Source organism: Natator depressus, chromosome 2 (assembly GCF_965152275.1).
Source record: "Natator depressus isolate rNatDep1 chromosome 2, rNatDep2.hap1, whole genome shotgun sequence".
NCBI classification, from domain to species: Eukaryota; Metazoa; Chordata; order Testudines; family Cheloniidae; genus Natator; species Natator depressus.
The window spans coordinates 7,488,094-7,513,985 of NC_134235.1; the positions used below are offsets into that span (position 1 = coordinate 7,488,094).

At 42.1% G+C, this 25,892-nt stretch overlaps 1 protein-coding gene across 10 annotated transcripts in view; it reads left to right on the forward strand.

Moving 5' to 3' along the window:
- TSNARE1 (t-SNARE domain containing 1) overlaps positions 1 to 25,892 on the forward strand; it is a 695,137-nt gene that overhangs the window by 463,152 nt on the left and 206,093 nt on the right. For 9 of the 10 annotated variants that reach the window (XM_074943772.1, XM_074943770.1, XM_074943767.1 and 6 more), the window contains 2 exons: positions 13,334 to 13,406; positions 25,514 to 25,596. In XM_074943772.1, coding sequence (XP_074799873.1) covers positions 13,334 to 13,406; positions 25,514 to 25,596 — 156 coding nt within the window. Of the gene's footprint in view, positions 1 to 13,333; positions 13,407 to 16,153; positions 16,682 to 25,513; positions 25,597 to 25,892 lie in introns of all 10 variants that reach the window. The other variant, XM_074943771.1, reaches the window with a different exon arrangement.

Here is a 25,892-nt window from a genome sequence, read left to right on the forward strand (position 1 = left end):
GCCTCATTGTGCTAGGTGCTGTACAAACACAGAACAAAAAAGATGGTCCCTGAGTTCTTTCTTGCCAGCAGTATGATGCATACTTCGCCACCACTGTGCTACAACCTCAGCTTGGAAAGCTGCCTCTGCGGTGCAAGGGTGGTTGTTACTTCAGATCCATTCAATCCATGGTGGCTGGCTGGAATTTGTAAATCACCTGTCTCCATTGAATGCCTTAGATTACACTGCTAGCACAGGTGCCAGTTGGCATTGGGTAATGCAGACCTCGTTACGATCTGAACTGAAAGCATAACATTATTTCACACCCACACGAGCCAGCATTCAGCTGATGCTAACCACTTTCAGCTAAGTCCATACTGAGAAGGATTTGAACTGGCAGCCTAGCAATGAAAGATTCCTAGTTGTTACACTGCCAGTTCTCTCCCTGATTCTCTCACTGCCCCTCCACCCCCCAAATGAACCATGTACTTGATAACTGCAGATCACACTTTGCATTCAGTTTCATATTTAAGTAAAATAATTGAATGGCAATTGACAGTTTAAGATTACACTAATTGCTCAGTTTCCCAGAACACTCCTAAAAAGAAAATGAATTTATCCTTCATATTTTTCCAGTTAAATGACCCTCTTGGAAATAAATCCAGAGTACGGAATTAATAGTGCTGCAAACAAAGTGTATAAAGAGTGGAGACTGCTTAGCTTTTTGTCATAATCTTTGTACAGTTTCTATTTTGTGAAGATAAGAACATACTGTCTGCAATAAACTTCTCTTTCCTGAGGCTGGTATCAGTCAGTTTGATAGATTACTGCTACATCCCTCAATACCTGTATTAGTTTACACACCAGAGTCTGAGGTATATAGCAGAAAAAGCAAGTGTGTGTGATATTCAGTTCAGGTTTTGGTTGTGGATTTCCATGTCCTTGATTACTTAGTACACAGTAAAAAGAAAAGGAGTACTTGTGGCACCTTAGAGACTAACCAATTTATTTGAGCATAAGCTTTCGTGAGCTACAGCTCACTTCATCGGATGCAGTCAGTGGAAAATACAGTGAGGAGATTTATATACACACATGAAAAAATGGGTGTTGTCATACACACTGTAAGGAGAGTGATCACTTAAGATGAGCTATTGCCAGCAGGAGAGCGGGGGGGGGGGGGAGAAAACCTTTTGTAGTGACAATCAAGGTGTGCCATTTCCACCAGTTAACAAGAACATCTGAGGAACGGTGGTGGTGGGGGGAAATAAACATGGGGAAATAGTTTTACTTTGTGTAATGACCCATCCACTCCCAGTCTCTATTCAAGCCTAAGTTAATTGTATCCAGTTGAGTCTCCGACTCAAGGAATATTTCCAACACACCTCTGAACAACATACTAATCCACAGAGACCTTCCTACCAACACTACAAAAAGAAGGATTCTAGGTGGACTCCTCCTGAAGGTCGAAACAACAGACTGGACTTCTACATAGAGTGCTTCCGCCGATGTGCACGGGCTGAAATTGTGGAAAAGCAGCATCACTTCCCCCATAACCTCAGCCATGCAGAACACAATGCCATCCACAGCGTCAGAAACAACTCTGACATCATAATCAAAAAGGCTGACAAAGGAGGTGCTGTCGTCATCATGAATAGGTCAGAATATGAACAAGAGGCTGCTAGGCAGCTCTCCAACACCACTTTCTACAAGCCATTACCCTCTGATCCCACTGAGGGTTACCAAAAGAAACTACAGCATTTGCTCAAGAAACTCCCTGAAAAAGCACAAGAACAAATCTGTACAGACACACACCTGGAACCCCGACCAGGGGTATTCTATCTGCTACCCAAGATCCATAAACCTGGAAATCCTGGACGCCCCATCATCTCAGGCATTGGCACCCTGACAGCAGGATTGTCTGGCTATGTAGACTCCCTCCTCAGGCCCTACGCTACCAGCACTCCCAGCTATCTTCGAGACACCACTGACTTCCTGAGGAAACTGCAGTCCATTGGTGATCTTCCTGAAAACACCATCCTGGCCACTATGGATGTAGAAGCCCTCTACACCAACATTCCACACAAAGATGGACGACAAGCCGTCAGGAACACTATCCCCGATAATGTCACAGCAAACCTGGTGGCTGAACTTTGTGACTTTGTCCTCACCCATAACTATTTCACATTTGGGGACAATGTATACCTTCAAATCAGCGGCACTGCTATAGGTACCCACATGGCCCCACAGTATGCCAACATTTTTATGGCTGACTTAGAACAACGCTTCCTCAGCTCTCGTCCCCTAACGCCCCTACTCTACTTGCGCTATATTGATGACATCTTCATCATCTGGACCCATGGAAAAGAAGCCCTTGAGGAATTCCACCATGATTTCAACAATTTCCATCCCACCATCAACCTCAGCCTGGACCAGTCCACACAAGAGATCCACTTCCTGGACACTATGGTGCTAATAAGCGATGGTCACATAAACACCACCCAATACCAGAAACCTACTGACCGCTATTCCTACCTACATGCCTCCAGCTTTCATCCAGACCACACCACACGATCCGTCGTCTACAGCCAAGCTCTACGATACAACCGCATTTGCTCCAACCCCTCAGACAGAGACAAACACCTACAAGATCTCTATCAAGCATTCTTACAACTACAATACCCACCTGCTGAAGTGAAGAAACAGATTGATAGAGCCAGAAGAGTACCCAGAAGTCACCTACTACAGGACAGGCCCAACAAAGAAAATAACAGAACGCCACTAGCCGTCACCTTCAGCCCCCAACTAAAACCTCTCCAACGCATCATCAAGGATCTACAACCTGTCCTGAAGGATGACCCATCACTCTCACAAATCTTGGGAGACAGGCCAGTCCTTGCCTACAGACAACCAACCTGAAGCAAATACTCACCAGCAACCACACACCACACAACAGAACCACTAACCCAGGAACCTGTCCTTGAAACAAAGCCCGTTGCCAACTGTGTCCACATATCTATTCAGGGGACACCATCACAGGGCCTAATCACATCAGGCACACTATCAGAGACTCGTTCACGTGCACATCTACCAATGTGATATATGCCATCATGTGCCAGCAGTGCCCCTCTGCCATGTACATTGGTCAAACTGGACAGTCTCTATGTAAAAAAATAAATGGACACGAATCAGATGTCAAGAATTATAACATTCATAAACCAATCGGAGAACACTTCAATCTCTCTGGTCACGCGATTACAGACATGAAAGTCGCAATATTACAACAAAAAGACTTCAAAGACAGACTCCAACGAGAGGCTGCTGAATTGGAATTAATTTGCAAACTGGATACAATTAACTTAGGCTTGAATAGAGACTGGGAGTGGATGGTTCATTACACAAAGTAAAACTATTTCCCCATGTTTATTCCCACCCCTCAATGTTCCTCAGACGTTCTTGTTAACTGATGGAAATGGCCCTCCTTGATTATCACTACAAAAGGTCCCCCCCCCCCGCTCTCCTGCTGGTAATAGCTCATCTTAAGTGATCACTCTCCTTACAGTGTGTATGATAACACCCATTTTTTCATGTTCTGTGTGTATATAAATCTCCTCACTGTATTTTCCACTGAATGCATCCGATGAAGTGAGCTGTAGCTCACGAAAGCTTATGCTCAAATAAATTGGTTAGTCTCTAAGGTGCCACAAGTACTCCTTTTCTTTTTGCCAGGTTTCAGAGTAACAGCCGTGTTAGTCTGTATTCGCAAAAAGAAAAGGAGTACTTGTGGCACCTTAGAGCTTAACCAATTTATTTGAGCATAAGCTTTCGTGAGCTACAGCTCACTTCATCGGATGCATACTGTGGAAAATACAGAAGATGTTTTTATACACACAAGCCATGAAAAAATGGGTGTTTATCACTACAAAAGGTTTTCTCTCCCCCCACCTCACTCTCCTGCTGGTAATAGCTTATCTAAAGTGATCACTCTCCTTACAATTCTTTTTGCGAATACAGACTAACATGGCTGCTACTCTGAAACCTGTCATTAGTACACAGTAGATTTTCTTAGAATCATAGAATATCAGGGTTGGAAGGGACCTCAGGAGGTCATCTAGTCCAACCCCCTGCTCAAAGCAGGACCGATCCCCGACTAAATCATCCCAGCCAGTGCTTTGTCAAGCCTGACCTTAAAAACTTCTAGGGAAGGAGATTCCACCACCTCACTAGGTAACGCATTCCAGTGTTTCACCACCCTCATAGTGAAAAACTTTTTCCTAATAGCCAACCTAAATCTCCCCCACTGCAACTTGAGACCATTACTCCTTGTTCTGTCATCTGCTACCACTGAGAACAGTCTAGAGCCATCCTCTTTGGAACCCCCTTTCAGGTAGTTGAAAGCAGCTATCAAATCCCCCCTCCTTCTTCTCTTCTGAAGACTAAACATCCCCAGTTCCCTCAGCCTCTCCTCATAAGTCATGTGTTCCAGTCTCCTAATCATTTTCGTTGCCCTCCGCTGGACTCTTTCCAATTTTTCCACATCCTTCTTGTAGTGTGGGGCCCAAAACTGAACACAGTACTCCAGATGATGCCTCACCAATGTTGAATAGAGGGGAACGATCACATCCCTCGATCTGCTGGCAATGCCCCTACTTATACATCCCAAAATGCCATTGGCCTTCTTGGCAACAAGGGCACGCTGTTGACTCATATCCAACTTCTCGTCCACTGTAACCCCTAGGTCCTTTTCTGCAGAACTGCTGCCGAGCCATTCGGTCCCTAGTCTGTAGCGGTGCATTGGATTCTTCCATCCTAAGTGCAGGACTCTGCACTTGTCCTTGCTGAACCTCATCAGATTTCTTTTGGCCCAATCCTCCAATTTGTCTAGGTCCCTCTGTATCCTATCCCTACCCTCCAGTGTATCTACCACTCCTCCCAGTTTAGTGTCATCTGCAAACTTGCTGAGGGTGCAATCCACACCATCCTCCAGATCATTTATGAAGATATTGAACAAAACCAGCCCCAGGACCGACCCCTGGGGCACTCCACTTGATACCGGCTGCCAACTAGACATGGAGCCATTGGTCACTACCCGTTGAGCCCGACAATCTAGCCAGCTTTCTATCCACCTTATAGTGGATATTCTTCTTCTGAGCAGCTACAGAAAAACTGTAGCTGACAGTATTAGAAGCCTTTTCTTTTTTAAGTGAGTAAATGGTCCCAAGCAGTTCAAGATATGTCATCTCATTGATATATTTATTCCCAGTTAAAATCATTTTTCATAGGATTTCACATGAACTCACGAAACTTGCTTTCAGTAATTTGTTGCTGAACAGGCCTGTGGCTCACTGGAGCGGTTCAGAAACCTCTATAAAATAACTAGGCACTATGGTCTAATAGTTCCTAGTGCATAGGCATCCACATCATAACCAACCCATCGCAATTTCACCTAATTAGAGTACTTGTTATTGGGCTCTGCAGAGAGGCCGAGGGTTAAATGGGCCATGAAGACTGAGTTACTCTCTTACCCATAGAAATGCTCTTCCAGGTCAGGGATGGTGAATAATTGTGGGGTGAAGTTTGTGTGACAGCTGTGTCTGCTGTAATTTTTCTGTGGATTCTATGTTCAGTTGCCTATCATGAGCTCTAAAGTCTATTTTTTCAATGAATCCACTCCATCAGGGAAACGTTTTGTATAAATGACATTTTTGTATCCATAATGCAGATGCCACCATGTCATCTTGTGCTTGCTTATTTGTGTTTAATTTTATTTCTTGGATTTTTTTCTGTAGCCCTTATCATAACAGCCTCTGAGCACTTTCCAGACAGCAATGGATTTAGCCTCACAAAAGCTCTGTGACACCTGGAGATCTGAGACAGGTGCATTGCCCAAGTTCACATAGCAAATCTATGGCAGAGGTGGGAATAGAACCCACATATCTAGATTTCCAGGCCAGTTTCTCAAACACAAGGGCATTCTTCCTTCAAACTCTGTCTGTATGCTGGGGCTGGGAGGTGTTTATTTTTTTGTGGTGGCAAAGTAGCAGAAAACCTCATCTTCAGGGGATCACGCATTCGGTTTGGAGTGTGTGCGTGTTTTCCTGCCTTATCACAGTACAAATGTGTACATAAATGAATAAATTCACAAGTTATAAATATTAGGTGTGACCAGCCTAATGCATTTTTGACATTATTTCTTCCAAATATGAATTGCAAAGTCCCAGAGGCCTCAGTCATCTGGACTAACAAAATGCGGCAACATCAGATGCTGAGCGAAAGGAAATAAGAATTGTGGCATTATCACTGTCAGAGAGCAGAGCAGATATTATCGCTTGTACTCAGGAGGGTAATGAAACACCTTCCTCCGTCATTTACTTTGTGTGCAGATCTTCACCTTTTCCCTCACTGCCAGCAACTCCCCATTGTAGGCTGGGTGAGTATTTGGAATGTGGGTAAGGGATGTTCATACCTAATTAGGAAACACATGCTCTGTCGTGCATCACAGAAGACTTTTGAAACATTATTCAATTTGTTCTACCCCTTGACGTAGTCGGGTAATTTTTTGGTTCCCTGCGCAAGAATATCACTTCTCTATTTTCTGACGCGAGCTGTTCCTTGCTCTCCTCTCCCTGATACCAAACTATCATTCCATTGCCTTGAAGATAAAATGGAATCAAATGCAGCTTTTGTTGTCAAAAAAAGAAGCAAGGAAAACCAGTTCTTTTTGTTTATTTGTCTGTTATCAGAACATTTCAGTGTTCACACTTATCTTGAAATGTAGTGTTTAGAGGGGAATGGGGGCTGAGATAACCGATCTGCATTGTGCTGGTTCAGACAGAATTAGACTGCATTTTATCTCTGTAATCTGCCAAGCCTCAACCCTTTATCTACCATCTTGGGTGAGGTTCTTTTGGAGGGGGGTAGGGGGGGAACAATTTACACACACACACACACACTGGAAGGGGTGGTCTTGTGAGATTGTCTGATGGAAGATGCACATTTACAGTGGTGCCAATCCAGATCACAGCCTCAGTGTATTAGGTGCTACATGCTTACAAAGAAAGAAAAGCCCTGCCCCAAAGAGTCTATAAACTAAATAAAAAGAATGAGGAGTACTTGTGGCACCTTAGAGACTAACAAATTTATTTGGGCATAAGCTTTTGTGGGCTAAAGCCCACTTCATCAGACTAAATAGGGACCAAACACAATAAGGCATACAGAACACAAAACAAGAGTAAAGGTAGTAGGAACCCAAGGTTGCATATAATTTTAGCTGAGGGGACAATTTGGAAACTTCAGTGTTTTGTGTGTGTCTGTAAAAAGTAGATAAAAGATATTAAATAACTGCTCATAAGAAGAGGTGACTGAATAATTGTTTGGGTTTTTTTGGTTGGGTGTCCGAAATGAAAAATCTGGGAAATGAATCAGTTAGTTTAAAACCAAAATGAAGTTTTACATACCAAAATGAAAAATGAGAAATTAAAAAAAAAAATCATTCAGGTCAAATGAAATGGTTTGAATGTTGATTCAAAACAAAATGTCAAATGGTTTGTTTTGGAAAAATTTTGAGGGGGTGGGGAGGGAGAACTATTCACTGAATTCAACCTGAATTCACAGATAGTTTTGGTGCCCCGAAGTGGTGTCAGGGTACTTAAAGGAGCAATGCATGTCTCTCTCTCTCACTCATGCATGCACCCCCCAGCACTTTGGAAATTCCACACCTGTGCAGCCATTCATTGCTGTCAGGAGGAGGGAGTGGTACGCTCCAGCTGGATAGCGTCGGTTCATCATCATGTTCAGGTTTTTGCAGGGAAGTGTTTGCAGCTACTGCTCTGCATCTGTTGTGTTTCCTCCCTCCTGCCTCAGTCCACGCTGCCTTGTAGAGTGTGAGGCTACATTAACAACAGCGTATCAACCCTGGAGGGCTCAGCCGAGTACAAGTTCATCATTTAGCAGCAAGGCATTCCCTGGGAAATATCCCACCCTCTGACTCCACCACCTCAACCAAGCTTCAGAATCATTCATTGCCGTGTACAATATTAAACTGTTTGTTTAAAATTGTTTAAAACTTATACTGTATATGTATATAATGTCTTTTGTCTGGCAAAAAAAAATTCCCTGGAACCTAACCGCCCCCCTATTTACATTAATTCTTATGGGGAAATCGGATTCGCTTAACATTTCACATAAAGTCTCATTTTTCAGGAACATAACTCCAACATTAAGTGAGGAGTTACTGTACTGTGTTATTTCTCACCTAGGCCCTAATAAATGAATCATGTTAATAGGGAGAGGTTTCCAGCATCCTTCCTCTCTATCCCTCCCTGTTCAGAGGCCCTACGTAATGGCATCGCATTGGTCTGATAAGAGCTAGACATCACGCCTTCCAGAGCCCATCTGCTCAGCTCCTGCTGTTGAGCACAGTGTCTCTGCAGTGCTCCTGGAGCCTGCTGTCCCCAGTTAGCTTAGGGACTGAGATGATGAAGCTCAACAGAGCTATTTTAATTATTCAGCATGGTGCCATCACTTCCCAAGATGGCATTGACCATTAAGACAACAAAATAGAGCAAGAGAAGGAGAAAGAAACTCCCAGTGCTGGTTGTTGAGCAGTCCCAGAGGAGGTCTAACTCAGGCTGTAATTGCTGTTCTGGATAGCTTCTGCCCTCAAAACAATTTTCTGCTGGTCTGTTGTTGCTTAGCCTGGCTCAGTTTGATTTATAGGATGTCATTTTTTCTCCCCAGCTGTAGACAAGAGAAAAATATTTCCTGGAAAGACTGTTGTGGGTGAAATTTAGTTTGTGTCCATCTAGCATCAAAGAAGCTCTCTGCCTTTCTATGTCCCTTTGTTATACCAATAAAATAAAAACCAGCAGGATCTTATTAAAGGGGAAAAGGCAAAATACCACATTTATTATGAATACAGAAAGAATCATAGTAAGCAGTTAGTTATAGCTATAACATTCCATTCAATCTCATATTTATTCACACATTCATTCATACACACACACACACACACACACACAGGTTCTGCAAGGTTGTTATCATAGTTACCAGCCTTAGAGTTGCTCATGCCAAGCCACTGGCCAGGTGGCCTGGACATGAGGAGGGAGCAGGGCCTCGTCAGATGCACATCTGATGCTCCTGGAAGTTGGTTTGCAGAATCAGACCCCAAAGTTCTCACTTTCTAGAGTCCATTTTTATAGGAATTTCTTCCTATGCCAGTCTATGGGAATTGCTTCATCATGCTGTTGCTGAATCAATCAGCAAATGTCACATTCCTGACGGCTCCATGCTGCCAGATGTTATCTTGTTCTTTGGTTCTCCCATTCTTGAGGCTGTTGGGTGGATTCCAGTCTGCCCTCCGGGGGTCCTCTGGTTATTTCCACTTTACGCCTTCTTCAGCCGATGGACACTGGATTCTTAGGCTGGCACCTCCCTAATCATTCAGTTATTATCCACACCAAGCATTCATCCACATACATCCTCTATCTCTATTTTAATCACAATTGTTAAAGTGAGATGAATACAACAAAAGGGCGGGGAGTCTCTGGGTGCAGTTTCTATTGTTACAGAGTATTGCTTTGAGTCTCTCTCTCTGTGTGAGTAGTTGCTGTTACAAAGAATTGCTTTGAGAACAGACTCTGTCTTAGAATGTACTAACACAATTAGCAGCTTGCAAGTTTCACACATAGAGGGAGAGAAACAGTACCAAAAATCAAGAGACCTCTTAATTAGTAGTACCCTGGAATTTAAACTATGGGGAATCAAACTCATTTGTGATTTTAATACAGAACTTCTTTAATATGATCCAACACCTTCTCCCCGCCCCTCCCCCCCCGAAAGGGATGGGAAATGTGTTTACACTATGTTTGAGTTTAAACACTGAGAAATGTCCATCCTTGTGCTCTTTTCTATGTGCAACACAGGCTGGGTAGTGGGAGGAATGTGTTCCTGAGAGTAATGCACATTGGGCACCGTAAACGGTGGTTCCCTGTGATAACACATTTTGGGCACCTAGAGTGGGTGTTCCCCAATGGTTACATTTGCCTTGGCCCTGGGAGAGTGCTGTTGGGGGCGGGGGGGGGGGGGGGCGCTATCCCAAGGGTAACACATTTTAGATATTTCCTGGGTTGCTTCCCTGTATTGACGTGCGCAAAGATATGCTGTGTTTTACTCCCTTTAGATCCTATGCCAATATCTCTGTCTGCTTCCAGTTCATTTTATAACAGCCCTTGTTGATCATTCATAGAATGACTGGCGGGGCTGACCCAGGAGTTTGCATATAGAATTCTACATGACCTGCATACACAGATATAATTAATTTAGTTGTTAATTTAGATTCATCCGTCTAATTTTTTTTTAAGACTAGAGGTTCTCCTTATAAAGGGACAAACCTGAGCTTTCTACTCAGTTTTTTTTATTCTGTCCCTACTCAGGCAGATTCCCTTTGATATCTGTGGGACAGTTCCCTGAAAAGGGATTAAGTCAATATTGATCAAGAACTCCAGGATGTGGCCAAAAGTGAATGAGAAGGGACAGTGAGGACATCCCTGGCCTGTCCCTTTGGAATGCAAATGAAATCATCTCTTGTTTATTTATCATTGTTCTTGTGGCTGGAATTTAGAATGTCCTGAGAATAAGATTACATGTGGGGCCAAATTTAAATGTTTGTCATATTGCTAAACTTTGACACCTTTAGGAATGAGAATGGATGTGGGAGGAGCTAACATTTTCATTGCTGTTTTTGTGAATATGTTTGAAATGCATGTTCTGTGCTGAAATGTGCTGATAGGATTTATAATCCAGGCTGTCTGCTCTTTGGCTTTAAGAATGCTGAAATTGTGGCCATGTTAAAATGAGCCTTCTGTTGGGAGGTGTAACATTCTTGTTAACCAGGGAGTTAATATTTCTTAAAAGAATTTGTAAATTATCCCTGTAAAACCATCTGAGCCTGGTGATTTTCTAGGGTTTTTTTGCTCTTTGTTTTTTCCCTCTCTGTATGTAAGATATGTCTAATGCAGCTTGTTTGTGTTCCTTGAAGTATGAGAGCGTTAAACAAATTATACATACATTATGTTTGCCTTGGTCATCTCCTATCTCAGCTACTGCAACCACCCCTTGTGTGTCCCCCAGTCTTGCCACATCTGTTTGCCTCTCTTCCTCTGTCTAGTCTACACACAGTATAAAGGGCCTGGTCATTCAACTCCCACGGGAGCTCTCACAACTCCCACTGAAATCACTTGGCAGATGGCAAGCACTCACCGCTTTCCAGAGGCACTGAGCACCTTACAGTCTAAAAAATCTTCATCTTCTGCCACCAGTCTAACCATGTAATTCCCTTCTCAGACTCTCCACACTGACTTCCTCTTGCTCACTAAAGCTTATCATCCTCACCTTCAAACTGCCACACAATTTCTACAGTGGAACCTGCCTTCTTGGCAATGCTTTACTACCATAGTGTTACAGAGTGTGATCTCGTGTTACTTAAACTTCATTACTTTTATAAAATATTCTGTGGAACATTTACTAGTTATGCATATTCTCATACATAATTAAAGCTAGACTGCACTTGAGAAGGAAGCGAGCACAGTGCATTTTGTGCTGCATTACCCTATCCTTTGTTTTTTTAGCTTTTGTTTCTTGTATTTGTTCACTTGCTCGGAAATTTGCCATATTCAGTCATTCGCAATGGTTCTCCCAGGCTTCATTACAAATTAATGAGATTTGACTGCATTATATAATTAAGTACTGTTCTACTCACAATTACATAATAAACCTCAAAAATGAATGTAGATACTCTTGGAACCATTTATAAATTAATCAAAGGGGATAATTTAGTTGTCTAACCATCAGGTTGGGGACATTTAGACTCCTTTGCCCCCCGGATTCTACTCCAAGCCGGCTTAAAGTAGGTGAATAGGCTACTGTTCCGTTAACTGTGTGAGGGAGTCTCTTACAAGAGATTTTAAAAGTTAGGGGAGGAAATCATCTCCTATGAGAAAATGTGTGGGATGAGTCTGAGGGGAGAGAGAAACTACACTTCTCCATGAGAGCGTTCTCACATGTGTTGTCGGGAATACGTATGTGTGTTTTTTCCCCTCAGTGCCCCAGTAGAATCAACAGGGCGCTCCTCCCCAAGAACATGTGAACTCCCTTGGATTTACAGTCAACTAGGGTTGATCTCCTATTTGCCTTGCATCTATGCACCAGCTCTGAAAACACCTCTCTGCGGATCAAAGGAAAGTTAATTCTGCCAAAAGTGGTTACCATGCGTGGATCATGCCCTGAGAGTTTGTCTGCTCCCTGTGGACATTAATGGTCCAGTGACACTTCACAGAGGAGTAAGGGTTTGCTCTCTCTCTGGTGCTATGCATTGTATTTGGCACGAATTGATTAATTTCCCCCCTCCCCAGATTTATCTATGTATCAGAAGTGCTGTATTATGGTGGCACCTGTATTAAAATTTTGTGCTAGTTCTGTTATCATTGAGCAGCCTTCATTCACACTCAGCATAATGTTTTTGTGTCCTAAGATAAATAGGGAAGCAAAGTCGGATCTATCTGCATGAAAGGCGCTATAAAAAATCAAGTCATAGCAACAAGTTATGTCAGAGTGTCCTTTTCTGGTATGCTAATAGAAGCCTTTTCTGTATTGCATTCAGTATTATCCCATTTACAGATTCATCATTCTTATTAGAGCCAGAGTTACATGAAGCCAAGATTTGATTGTAAATGTTCTTACATGCTAGGCTGTTACAGGCTCTAATTTAGAAACAATATTGCAGTTGCTGTTTTTTAATTCAAAGAGTTACTGTTGCTTTAGCTAGTTAATGTTTTGACACTTTGAAGAGGTGTAAACAGATCCTTTCATCACGTAGCTTTGCTCTAACTGACCTAAAGATAAAGAGATTTCAAAATCTGACAGTCTTTCTATCAGCTCTCCATTCACTTAGTAATGGTATTTCACCACAAACACGCAACACTGAGAGAACTGGAGTTAGTACATAAGAATCAGTGGTCCTAAATGAACTCTATCCCTCAAACACAGCTCCTTAGAAAAAGGGGAGGGCTGGTTTTTGTTCTTTGGTGCTGCACAGTTATTCTAAGCAGCTGTGTAGTCTAATTTTTTGATTTCCTCCTTTTACAAGGTAACTCAATTGGTTCAAGTGCAAAGTTTGATAACTGAAGTGCAACAAATTATGGTGTTGTTTAAGGGCCCTTTTAAGGTATAGTGAGAATATTTGGTCATCACTGTTCTTTGCAGAAGAAAAAATACATGTTTCCAAGCTTGAGAAATGGGGCAACTCTTTTGGGGTTTGATGTATCTGTTGATCATTAACTGTGACCTTTCACCTTTTCAGAGTGACATGTTGGACGTCAACCAGATCATTAAAGACCTGGCCTCTATGGTTTATGAACAAGGAGACACAATAGGTAGGTATCACCATTAGTGTTAAGGTATGTCCTTTATTATCTGATTTTGCCATTCAGATCTGAGGTGGCAACTCACCTACAAAAGAGTTTAAGGGGCCAAAATGATCCCAATTCCATGGCTGCTTAAGACAACTGAGTTGCCACTGAGACCATTCGTCTTGTACTAGAGGGGATTTTGTACATGGAAATCTCCTTGGGTTTGAAAAGCTGTCCTCTGATATTTGGGATAGTTACTGGTGGTGGTAGCATAAAAATAGATTTCACAGGAAGAACAATCCATTGGCTGTTGGATATAGGGAGGGGAAGACTTAGCCATAACTAGAATGGGAAGAAATTGTTAATCTTCCTCTGGAATTGGAATGAACAATTAGTGTAGCTGCAGAAAATTGTATAGCTTGATTCTGCTTAATAAAGCTTCAGCCATAATATTCTGACACGCACACAGTCCAAACATACGTCTAGAGCCTGACCTCCTCCTTGCTCCCCCGCCGGCAGGGTTTTGGAGCATAGTGAGACAGCATGCTTGTGCTTTCGTGGAAGGCAGGGGAACAGAGGAAATGCTTAGCCATTGACTGTTTTTTCTCCAACATCAAGAGCATCATTGACAGGGAGTAGGGACCAGTGGGAGTAGGGGGAAGAAATGGAGGCAAAATATAGGAGATCCACATCTTTTAAAATGTCCTGTCCCCTCAGCTCCTTCATGACCATCTTCGGGTACAGCTAAAGGAAGGAAGGGTCAGCTGTGTTTCTCTCCCTCTTGTTTTACAGTGTGTATGAGATAAAATGAACTATCCAGTGCCTTAAACAATTGCCAACATTTCCTAAGAACCTGAGCGCCTAAGTTAGACTCTTAAATCCATGTTTAGCGACCTAAATATAAAATAAGCCTGATTGGCAGAGATGCTGAACACTTGCAGGTCTCATAGAAGTCAGTGGGAGTTGGACCAGACCCTAAGAGGGAAATCACAAAAGGAGAAATACTTCCAGTCTGACTGTTGATCACACTGTTTCCTCGCCTAGCACACAGTCTTTGGCAAGCATCCGTTAAGCTGCAGACATGTCCATCCAAACAGAAATATACAAGTGCCATCACACAGACTGTTCATTCACAGACAGAGAGCAAAATCAAGATGACGTCTGCAACAATTCATTTTTGATCTTGTGCTTGTTTGGCAGCTCTTTTTGTGCACAGATAACTTCTGAATCTGCTTGGGCTTCAGGAGGCGTATCAGATGTTAATGCCTTGAGGGACATGACAACACACATCAGTTAGTTTCATGACCCTTGTCACAAATTTCCTTACGGCTAGATTTATTTTTAAGCCATTACCTATGTGGCCCCAATATTAACTTGCCTGGGAGAAAACGGAAAGCTGTAGAAAGTAGGACCTTTTTGTCTTTAAACCAGCATCATGCTTTTAAATAGGAGGCGTTCTTTTTCCAGTAGCACTGTTAACCTTTTTCTTTCTTTCTGAGTAGCTTTTCAGTCAATCAGCCAGTCAAGATATCCCCCTACTCAGCTGCTGCAAGTTCCCACTGTTTATCCTTTGAGGTTTATGTTACACACAAACGAGAGGAATCAGAAGGTAAAGGGAATTGAAACGCCCACAGTGAAAATTCAACATTGATGATGATCAGGGGGAGTTCTCATCACATCCAGGGGTTTAATTTCCACCTGTTATACATATGAGATGAAAGTTCTGCAACTGTCACTCCCCCACTAAGTATTTTTTTTATTTAAACGAGGAGAATCAGGCTGGCCAGCAAAACAGTCTCTTGTGTCCATGATACAAGACCAGATCTCACACTCACTTGTGCCTGCCCTGGTCTTGCTGGGAGCAATAGAAAGGCAGTTTGTGTTCACCTCAAGGAGGAGGCCTGTGTTCTTTCAAGGAACCTTCTGTAGCTCACCTAGCTGCCAAGTTAGCTAGCTTCTGAGGCAACATGACCACAGCCCTTCTTAAAGGGAAGGAAGTTTGTTGCCATGCAAGGGATGGGCGGAATGAATGAAGGAGGAAAAATGTAGAATCCTAGAGGCTGCATCTCTGCCATTTTGTATTTTCTGTTCATATATCACCATCCCTAAGGATTGTGATCGGTGTTCCCAGTAGCAGTAGTTTCCTCTGTTTTAGTGGTTAAATGAACGTGTAACTGAGAATCACAATACCAATGGGCCGGATTCATTAAAAAATAGTGACACAGATTATCATTGCATCAGGCACAAGAATCTTTTCAGTCCAGGGCAGTAGCAGCCCCGAATGGTTTCAAATACATATAGATACTGGATCATCTAGTCTGCCTTCCTGCCACGTTGCAGGATATGATCCATAAATCTATACTGGATCCCCACTAACAGTCCTGTTTTACTCCAGCATTGGTAGTGAGTGAATGATCACCTGTGAGAGGTTGCTCCTTTGTATAATTGACACAAGCTCTCATGAAGGAAATGAAGTTAATTCCTGTAGGTAGTTATGCAGACAGCAATTTCAATGGCACGGGACTTTTCCCATGTGTTAGCTGAGATGTCAATTTACATATGTAACTCTGAGAGAAACTCTGACAGGCTTGCACAGCCATGGATCAGCAAGTGGGCGGGAGTTTACATTTTCAAACAGGATTCAGACGTGGGTGTGGGAAACACTGCTTTTTTATTAAACAATATAAGGTAGGTGTGCAAATCCTCATTTGGAATTTACACGCTACCTTATTAAATAGCATATAAATACCCAGCATTTGGTACCTTTCTAGGAACCAACCTCAACATGTTGACATGCAAGAGAAGTTCCACACCAGAGTCTGCGATTGCTGCTCAGTTGGTTGCTTCTACTTCTGACCCTGCTGCTCATGGGAATGTTACTATGTTCACACACTGTACTGCTGGAATGCCACGTCAAGGACAACACTCACGGACCAAGACAAGGAAACCCAATTTTAGTCCACAGGAGACTGAAGTGCTGGTGCAAAAGGTCACCAAACACTACCAGCTACTTTTTGGGGCTTTAAGGGGGACCCCAGCCAAGAAGCACAGAGTGTGGAATAAGATCCTACAAGCTGTCAATGTTCTGGGGTACTGCAGGCGGGACATGGGGGATCTGAAACACAAATGGCGAGATCTCCGTGGGGTAGTGAGGAAAAAACTTGGGGAACATCAGAGAGCTGCAGCTGGAGGAGGGCCACCACAGTCCCTTGTCCTCACTCCAGTGGAGCGAATGGTAGCAGAAACATTCTCCACTCAAACCATCCAAGGACAGAGTCAAGGAGTTGACACCTTGAGAAGTAAGTTACACTGGTGCAATTGTCAGAGCAACATTTACCTATACAAAAGCACACACACATTAAGCCACTCTACAGTACTCATCACCTCAAAATTTACCCGTCATTCTCTGTCAAAGGATATTTTGTACACTGTATGGGCTGGTTTCTCCTCTCACATACACTGGTGTAAATCAGGAATAACTCCAAGAAGTCAATGTATAATTGGTATTTGTGTGAGGAGAATCTAGCCCTACATCAAGCAGATTTGAAGGAGACATCACTGACATAGCTGGCAATATCATTCTCATTAGCACATGATTTGGGCAAACACACATCTGCCCATCTCTGGAATCTGCTATGTGTGTTGCAAGAGGGAGTCAGGATGATGGAAATAATGTGCATGTTGCATTTTTTTAACCCATGACAGAAAAAATACTGCTGTTCTCATGCCCATCAGGAAGAAGGAGATGCTTTCCTCTCCCATATACATAAACAATGTCTTTGGTATCCCGAAACAGTGCAAAAGCCAATTCCTTAAGTAAGCCATCCTACATCAAACATCACAAGTAAGTTCACTGTTTGCAGCTTCATCACATTTCTCACAGCTGAGCCCCAGATTATTCTGAAAGCATTTTACTAGGATTATAACGATTGCCCATCCCACCCTCCACCCCTCCCATCGGGCCATTTTGCCACCAACACTCGTTCCTCAAGTAGAGCACATGCATACCCACAACCTGATTCCTGAAAAGAGCAAGAGAACCACAGACTGGTACATCCACACAATCAGTCCAAGACTACAGCACAGGAAACACAGGAACTCACTCTATGCTTTATTTGCCAGCTCCAGCTACCTCTTTGTTGTACCTAAAGGTGTACAGATCAACGGTGTACAACTTTCACAGCAAGACCTGCTGGCAGGGAAAGGAAGCTGTGTGACATGAAGATGAGAACTTTCTTCACCCCTGTTTTTCTTCCATGTCTTATTATCACGTTTGCCACCCATCCGCCTTCTCCTGTTGCTGAGCCTGAGTTGCGTGGGTTTTAGATTTTGGTTGATACTGAAATTGCACTTCACCACGTCCTGAAGTCTGGACATCTCGGTCTAAGAATAATAAGGCTGAGGAAAGGAAATTCAGTAATGCAGCCTGATTTGGAGGCTTGAATAGTTAGAGAATTCACACACCTGGTGTCTATCAGCCTAGAGCATACAGGCCTGCCCAGGAAACAGGAGAAATGTGGTAGTTGGTTCATCTTGTTGTTACATTGAGGGAGAGAGAAAATTGTCCCAGTGGGTCAATAAATGTAGTCCTTGAGCTGGGCTGATATTTGTTTGAATGCAGCATTGTCATTTCCCCCCAGTCTTAATAAATGACTCTATGGAAGGGAAATGTGTTTGTATTGATGTAAATGTGGGATCACTGAGATTATTTGTTTTGGGGGTTAGGGGAGCACCCTGCAGCAGCCTCTTCTGTCCCCTGGAACCAGCCCTGTTTGGCCAGCATCATTTCCTATAGCTGGGTATTTCCATCTTGACTTGAAGGCTGATGTCTTTTCAAAAGAGTGACACTTCATTTGCAGAGTCATAGGATTTAACATGTAGCATGCTTAATAGAGTTTACACACCATCCTGGGATCCACCAGAAAGAGCCATCACTCCTGTCCTCTGCAAGCCTCTTCAGGTCCCTTTGGAATACTCTTCATGTATGTTCTGTGACTGATCACTTCGTGGCACAGAAATTTCTTTGTTATGAAGAGTCCCCTGGAGACTGGATGGAGTCTGCTGTCAAATACAATAAAACGAGAGAAGTTGGAAAATCAGCTGGATCATTAACTAAACTGTCCTGTAGCTCAGTTGGGACACCTGAAAAATGAATGCATCCTGGGAATGGTCCCTGAATACCTGGACTTAACATTTCTGGTAACCTTTGTACAACAGAATGGGGTCTACATATTCATATCCATTCAGTTGGTAACACTTCCTAAATATCAGAGGAGACAATTATATTGATGGATATATTTAAGCATTCGTTGGTTCTCTGTGCACTGCAGAATCCTCACTTGGCTCTTTCATGTCTAACCGTTCCTGGGGTAAGACATGGAGTTATGTGTCAGTGCAGGGCACCACTTCTGCAGAAGTTGTGCACAGTGGCATCCAAGTCTTTCTGAAGTTGCTATTTATCTATTTCAGATGAGGCACACATTTTTCATTTTATTTTGAAGGCATAACCCAGAATCTGTTGAACCAAAAGTGTATACTTTGGAGCCAGTTTACCCTGTCTTCTTCTCAACACGATTATGACTAACAGCTTTATTATAGGTTTCAGAGTAGCATGCTATGTTAGTCTGTATTCGCAAAAAGAAAAGGAGTACTTAAACAGTACCATGCATTGTAATAGCGTTTCTCTCAGGAGGCAGGCAGAGGTTTGTTTAATCTTCTCTGTTCTTCTCATTTCACCTATAGTGGTAGGGGGTGCAAGGAATGTATGAGTCTTCCTGTTTTTGGCTCTGTGTTTAGAAGTCTTTGTCTCTGAGTTTCTGTCTCTTACCTTATTGGTTGCACATTCTTTTTATAATGCTAATGGTGTTAGGAAGACAATGCCCGTGTTTTGTAAAGAAAAGAGTAATGGGTGATTACAGACTTATACGTTTACTAATGCCTAAAGATGTGTCTGCTGTTCTGTATTTGATCTTCTTAATGTGACTGGGTTGGTGTAGTTGCAGCTAATGAGCCAACTAATTTTGTACAAGAAACTAGCTGCGTGGACGAGGGTCTCTTCTTTTTATGATGTTTGTTGTTTTTTTTTTTTTTTTGCCACCAGTAGAATTCTCTGCTGCTGTGAATATGCAGCCCAGTTCATCTGAAGTTGTTATCAGGAAGCTGCACTGCTGTGCTCTGAACTCCCAGAAGTCCTGGGATTGAGCTGGTAGGGTCATAAATGTACAAGCAGCTGAGTTGTAGGTTTATTTCTGCTGATAGGCGTCACACTCTATCTTATAAGGGTAGAGTGTGGGATAGCATGTTACGAATAGGTTAAGTAAATCAAATCAACCACTGCAAGGGAAAGACAAATCATAAATATCATGGATTTTACTTTGGAGGCAAAATTCAGCCTTTCCAAAATAACAAGCAAACATCCACACCCTTTTTTTAAATGAATCGGACACATTGTCTTGATATTTTCCTCTGACTGGGAAGAGTTGACACCTTTGGATAAATCCACTGAGTTATAGGAGTAGATAGATTATACATTTGGGTCTCTGAGATTTTATTTTTTATTTATTTTGGCATAATTATAGGTTTGAATGGACTTGCAAAATATTCTGAGCTTGATAATGCATGTAAAATGAATTTTGCATAAATGATAAGCTATTGACACTATGATATAATTCTGCAATTTGCATAGGTTTTATGGAGGTTTAAATATTTCCAAACCACATCTTAAGGGCATCTGTTGTTTACAAAGCAGTGCAAATCACTGCTTTATCTGTGACTAAAGTCATGTTAATATTAGTACACTACTTGACACCCACTTCTGCTGGTATAAACTAGGGCACAGGGCCCTTGATGAAGGCAAATCCAGCAAGCAGCAGGTTGTGGCATTTCATGGTGGTTATAACGTCTGCTCCACTTTGATCTTCAAGGAGTCAATAGCGAGATTTCTAAAAAGTGCTGGCTTGGTTCACTCATTTGGCACAACACCTTGGCAGGTGAACTTTGCGGAAATCAGAGCTGCCATCTCCCATGAGAAACCCTTGGATAGCGTAGAGATGTGGATGCTGTCTGCCCTCTATTGGGGATTAATACCCCCAGGTCTTGATGGCTCAGGGAGCTACAAATTGCACCTCATTACGTCAACCTGATCCACTTACCTTAATTTATAAATTGGGAGAGCACATATTTTACATACTCTATAGACCTGATTTTGCATGTGGATTTACACACATTTCGATATGACCAAACACTGTCATTTTAAGTTTTACTTTGGAAGAACTCCCATATCTATCAATGAGAGCTAAGTCCCCAATCCAGCACAGAGCAAAACAGGATGTGTCCTGTGAAGTGCTCTTTGATTTAAGGATTCTCAGCACCTCACAGTCACAGACCCTAAAGAATGACGCAAGACTTGATTCATACTATGTACAAATTAGAACTGGTTGAAATTTTTCTCACTAAAGCATTTTCATCGACAAGTGGCCTTTATTCAAAAAAGGAACATTTTGACTTTATGTTCCATTTTTCACAGTGTCTCACACTGTATTTTTACTGACATTTTTTATGGAAATTTTTTTGATAAAAATATAGCAATCATTTTGTTTAAAGAAATGTCATGAAAAATGTTTTGGAAAACAAAATGGACCCATTTCAAACCCTGCAAACAAGAAGCAATTTTAAATGTGTTTGCAAAATCCTTCTCCTGTTCTTCAACCAGCCCTAACACAAATACCTACCCAGTGAAACCAATTAATAATGGCCATTGTGGGGACCCTGGTTTTGTCCTATTAAAACCAGTGACTGTTCAACACAGTGCAACAAAAATATGAAAAAACCCACCACCCCGAGCTCTTTGACTTAGGTGCCATTAAGTATGGAATTCACTTTCACTTATGTAATTTCACATAGACGATTTTGCTGTCCATTAACATGGGTTGATCATAGACAGCAGGTGACCTTAAGCAGAGGTGTGACAGGGTAGGGTCTCATTCTGGTCTCTTTTGAAGTTACAAATAGTTGGAGACCTTATTCAGGTCAGCACCTTATGTGGTTTATTTTGCAGTGTTTTCCCCACCACTTTCACAGAGGAGTGCAGTTCCCTGTTTACAGTTTCATACAGTCCTTAACTCCCTTAGCCAAGAAGGGGTGACACAGAAAGGATCTTCCTCCTGGGAGATCCCTCTGGGCTGTGACTCTGAAAGCTTCCCTCTCTCTCCTTCCCCACCTTCCCCTGTCTTTTTTACTTTCTGCCTAAAGGACTAATTAGCCTTTTAGCACTCCAAAGTGCAGCCCAATCCATCAATTAGGCCCAGTTCTTCTTAATCAGTTCTACTCCAGAGCAACTAATCAGAGATGCAGTGGCCAGAGTGCTGGATCAGCTGTTGTTTCCCAGCTCTCTGTCACAACAGGTTATCACCGTAAAGAAATAAAATGCAAATCACAATGCTTAGCACTTCTGTAATTTTGTTCTCTTCAAAACATTTAATAATCCTTGATTAATACCCTTGTGTGGTAGGAAGGATTAAGGCCCGTTTGAAAATCACAGCCCAAGTGACTTGGCTTACGTCACACAATGAGTCATTGTAGTTGGGATCATCCTGTTGTGTGCGTGCAGGACATCCTATTAAAATCAGTGAAGTGGTGGACAGATAATTGGCTGGATGATCTGGCCAGTAATTCTTGGCTACCGTGTTTGTGTTTTGACACCTAAACTACATCTCTCTCACCCTCTCTCCCTTGTGTGTAAATCACTGGAAATCACTAGTTTGCACAGGACTTGTCTTCACTGCTAAAAAAGGTGCATTTTTTACCTCAGGGTAGCTAACACGCATGAGTTGCCCTGAGGTAAAACCACAGAGAAGACCAGGCACTTCGGTTTTACTGCCTGGTAAATCATGTCTGTAACAGCTCTATACCTCTTCCAGGGGCTGACTTACAGTAAAACTAAAATGCCTGGTCTTCACTATGTTTTTTTTCCTTGGGATAATTCATACATGTTAGTATCCGCAAGTTAAAAAATTACATCTTTTTTAGCAGTGAGGATAAGCCCACCATATTACCTATGTATGCCTCATTTTTCATGCAGTGCTCGCTCTGTAGTTTTTTTTTTTTCCCTGCCCCTTAGGATTGCAAGCTACTGTAGCAAATGTTAATTAGGACCTTTCATCTCAAATCTTTTGTACTCCTGGCAAAGCTGGAGTTCTGGACATTAGAGGAACCTGCCAGCTGGGCAGGCTGCTTGCCCAGTTTTTTGCTTTTCCTCTGTAACATCACACCATTACGTATGTAACGTTTGGGTAATCATTCAGTAAAGATTCCTTGTACTCTGGGTGTTTGCATTTTGGACCAATTTAACATATAGTGTTTGCAAAGCATGATGCTGGTTGTCCTGAAAAAATCCTCATGGAATCTAAAGAATTTTGTGTTGCTCTTCCGTGCTTAAAAAGTTATTTCCCTAGGAAAAGGGCCTGTTAAATTGCAGCTGTTCATGAAAGAAGAGGTGTAATGTCCTGGGATCCTAGGTAACAGTAGGGCAGAAAACAACAAGCTCTTTTGCTTTGATTAGACAAATCAGATTACTCAACTTTTTCTGAATTTCCATATAAGGCTGTTCTGTTATCGGACAAAGAGTGACTGTCCTCTTTAAATATATCTCCTATAAACTGGCAACCTTGCCTTGCTTTATGCTCCCAAAATGAGCATGTCTCCTATTACTTGCTATGGCTTGTTTCTGATTGTCACTTGTTACCTTATTTACCTTGTGTCATGTCCCCTCTCTCCAACCCAGGTACATGTGTCTAATTCCCATGGCTTGTCCAAACTGGGAGATTATGCTGTACAAGAGCACGACCTTGTACATTGTGGAGTTATGGTAACAGAACATGAGACAGTTAGGATCAGCTCGTGTAAACTGTTGTAGCTCCATTGACTTCCTTGGCTCTGCACTTATTATACCAGCTGAGAATCTCTGTAGACAAGCGCTGTCCTGTTTAGCATTGTCCCAGCTGGTCACGATATTCCTAGCATATGCACAATGTTCCTCACGTGGCATGTGACCAGGATTCATCAACCTTAGGGCTAACCACAACTAGCTGACAAAATGTTACACCTGATGTTCCCTGTCTATGCTATGTGCTAAGTCACATTTAGCATCACGTCATCTACCTTGACTCCTCAGAGTGTGTTCTAGCACAATGTAATTTCCCAGTGTAGACAAGCCTGTATGGACGACCATGGAAGCTGGACACACATGTTAATTGCTATTTACCAAGCACTGATTAAATTCCCATAGCTAGACAGACATCAAGAGAGAGACACTCCCAGCCCCATACAGCTTTCCCTGCCCTAAAGAACATGCTCAGGCACCATTCTGCTTTTCCCACCCCAACTCTTTGGTTTCAAATGGAAAGGGCGTGCTTTTTTTCATTGTCTGTATGATGATCTACTGCTAGAGACTCCTGAAATACCCAGGCGCTGTGAGCTGACTTAAGAGTGTCCAACAGAAGAGGGATCAGAGGTTGCACTGGATGGTAGTGGTTTTGAACATGTGTGTGAGAGTGATTTAATGCCATTATTTTCTGCTAGCACTGAAAACAAAAAGGGGAGAAAAGAATCTGTCATTATTCCAGCAGTATACTAGAATTAACATAAGACTGTAAATGAACCCTTTGGGGCTGATAGATAGATAGACAGAATCATAATAGCTCTCATCTGTCCTTATAAAGGCAAATTTGATAGGCTTCTGGGCCAAATCCTGAGCTCATCATGCAGTTTTCACTCCATTCCCGCTGACCGTGCAAAAAGGACGATTTGGTCAGAAACCAGCGACTAAAGTGGATCTCTGCACAGGCTCAGGCCTCTGTTGCAGGGTCAGGTCCTTGGTTAAAAACTGTTTGAGATGCTCAGGATTTGGCCGTTAAATTAAGGCATCTCAATCCTTAATAGCACTGCCCGTAGAGTTTCTGCTCTGCTAATACAGATGCATGTATTAAAGAATAAAAAGAGTAGGACCTCCTCCCCAAGTTGCGATGAATGCTTTTGAGTAGGTTTCCACACGTTAAACTCATTTCATTTTCTTTAAGGTATCAAAAGTGCCCAAGTGTATTAGCAGCCTTACAAAATTGTTTCCTTTACAAAACAGAATAAAACAAATCTTCTGAAAAGTATCTATGAGTGCATAACGGCATCTGAAAACTCAGTTTCCCGCACTCCACAGAAATGTCCTTTTTTAATGTTCTCTGTTTTGAAAATAGAAGAATGAATTAATTAAACCAATTTTCTGTACCAAGGATCCATTCAGTTTCCTAATGATGTCATGTAAAGTCTTTCCATTGACTTTATAGAGAGTTGGATCAAGCCCTGAAATCTTATTCTCAACTTTCTGCCTATAGTACTTTCCCCCAGGTGATTTATATCTACCCAGTGGTATGCTTTCTCCTCTACAATGCAAACGTGCAACTCCCACTGAGATCAGTAGTCGCTGTGTGCACGTCTCTGAGGGAGTGATTGGCCATGACTGTGATATTTCTATTTGAAACACAATCTAACTCTTAATTGCAGCTTTTGCAACATAGATGTTGGTTTCTAAACACAGGACTGGTGTCCATTTAAAACATTGCTTTCTTTGACTGGCATGTATTGATTTTTCCCCCCAACTGGCTGCACTCTGTAGTTATTAATCCTTCTATTCCCAATGTTTTTTCTTCACTCAGAGGTAAAAAGTGAAGATCTTTACAGCAGGACAAATCAAGAAGCACAAACATAGTATACCTCCTGTATCCCATTTTAGAATGTAACTTTCATCCAATGAGATTACCAGTCCTATAGAAGCCCTGATCTATTGGAGTCCATGGGATTCTTTCCATTCTTTCCAGGCCCATAACCTCTCCATTTTGTATGATATTCACCCATTACTCTGCCTCTGACTGTGATGATTTAGGCTCCTTCTTTTCGCTAAATTTTGGGTGACCCTTATGAGCACCCCCTAGTTTTCCAAACTTGCAAACAAAAGGATGTGTGGATCTTTCCTGTTTGTTCATGCCATTCCCCCCCCCCATTAAATTGCTGCATTGTTGTTGGTGTGAATTATTCCTTTAGCTTTGTACCATGTAATTACCTTCTATTATCTTAATTTACAGATAGTATTGAAGCCAACATTGAGACTGCATCTTCTAATGTAGAATCAGCCAATCAGCAGTTGGCTAAAGCCAGTCAGCACCAAGTAAGTTGGTCTAAAAAATCCTATAGATACATTCAGTAACATTATTTAAAATAAAACAGTTGAAAGCTGTTTTATTTCCATGAGCACATGGCAGAAACTCTGCTGTGTTCTTGCACTACATGGAAGTATAATAAAGAGTAGTCTAAGTGAAAGCTAAAGTCTTTCATATGATTAAATGACTAGTGTTGGCAACTTGGATTTGGAGTAGTCATTTAGAGATCTGCATATTAAAGAGACATTTCCCAGTAGGAAACTGAGCAATTAGCTACTGTTGTTCTTGGAAGGATGGCATAAAG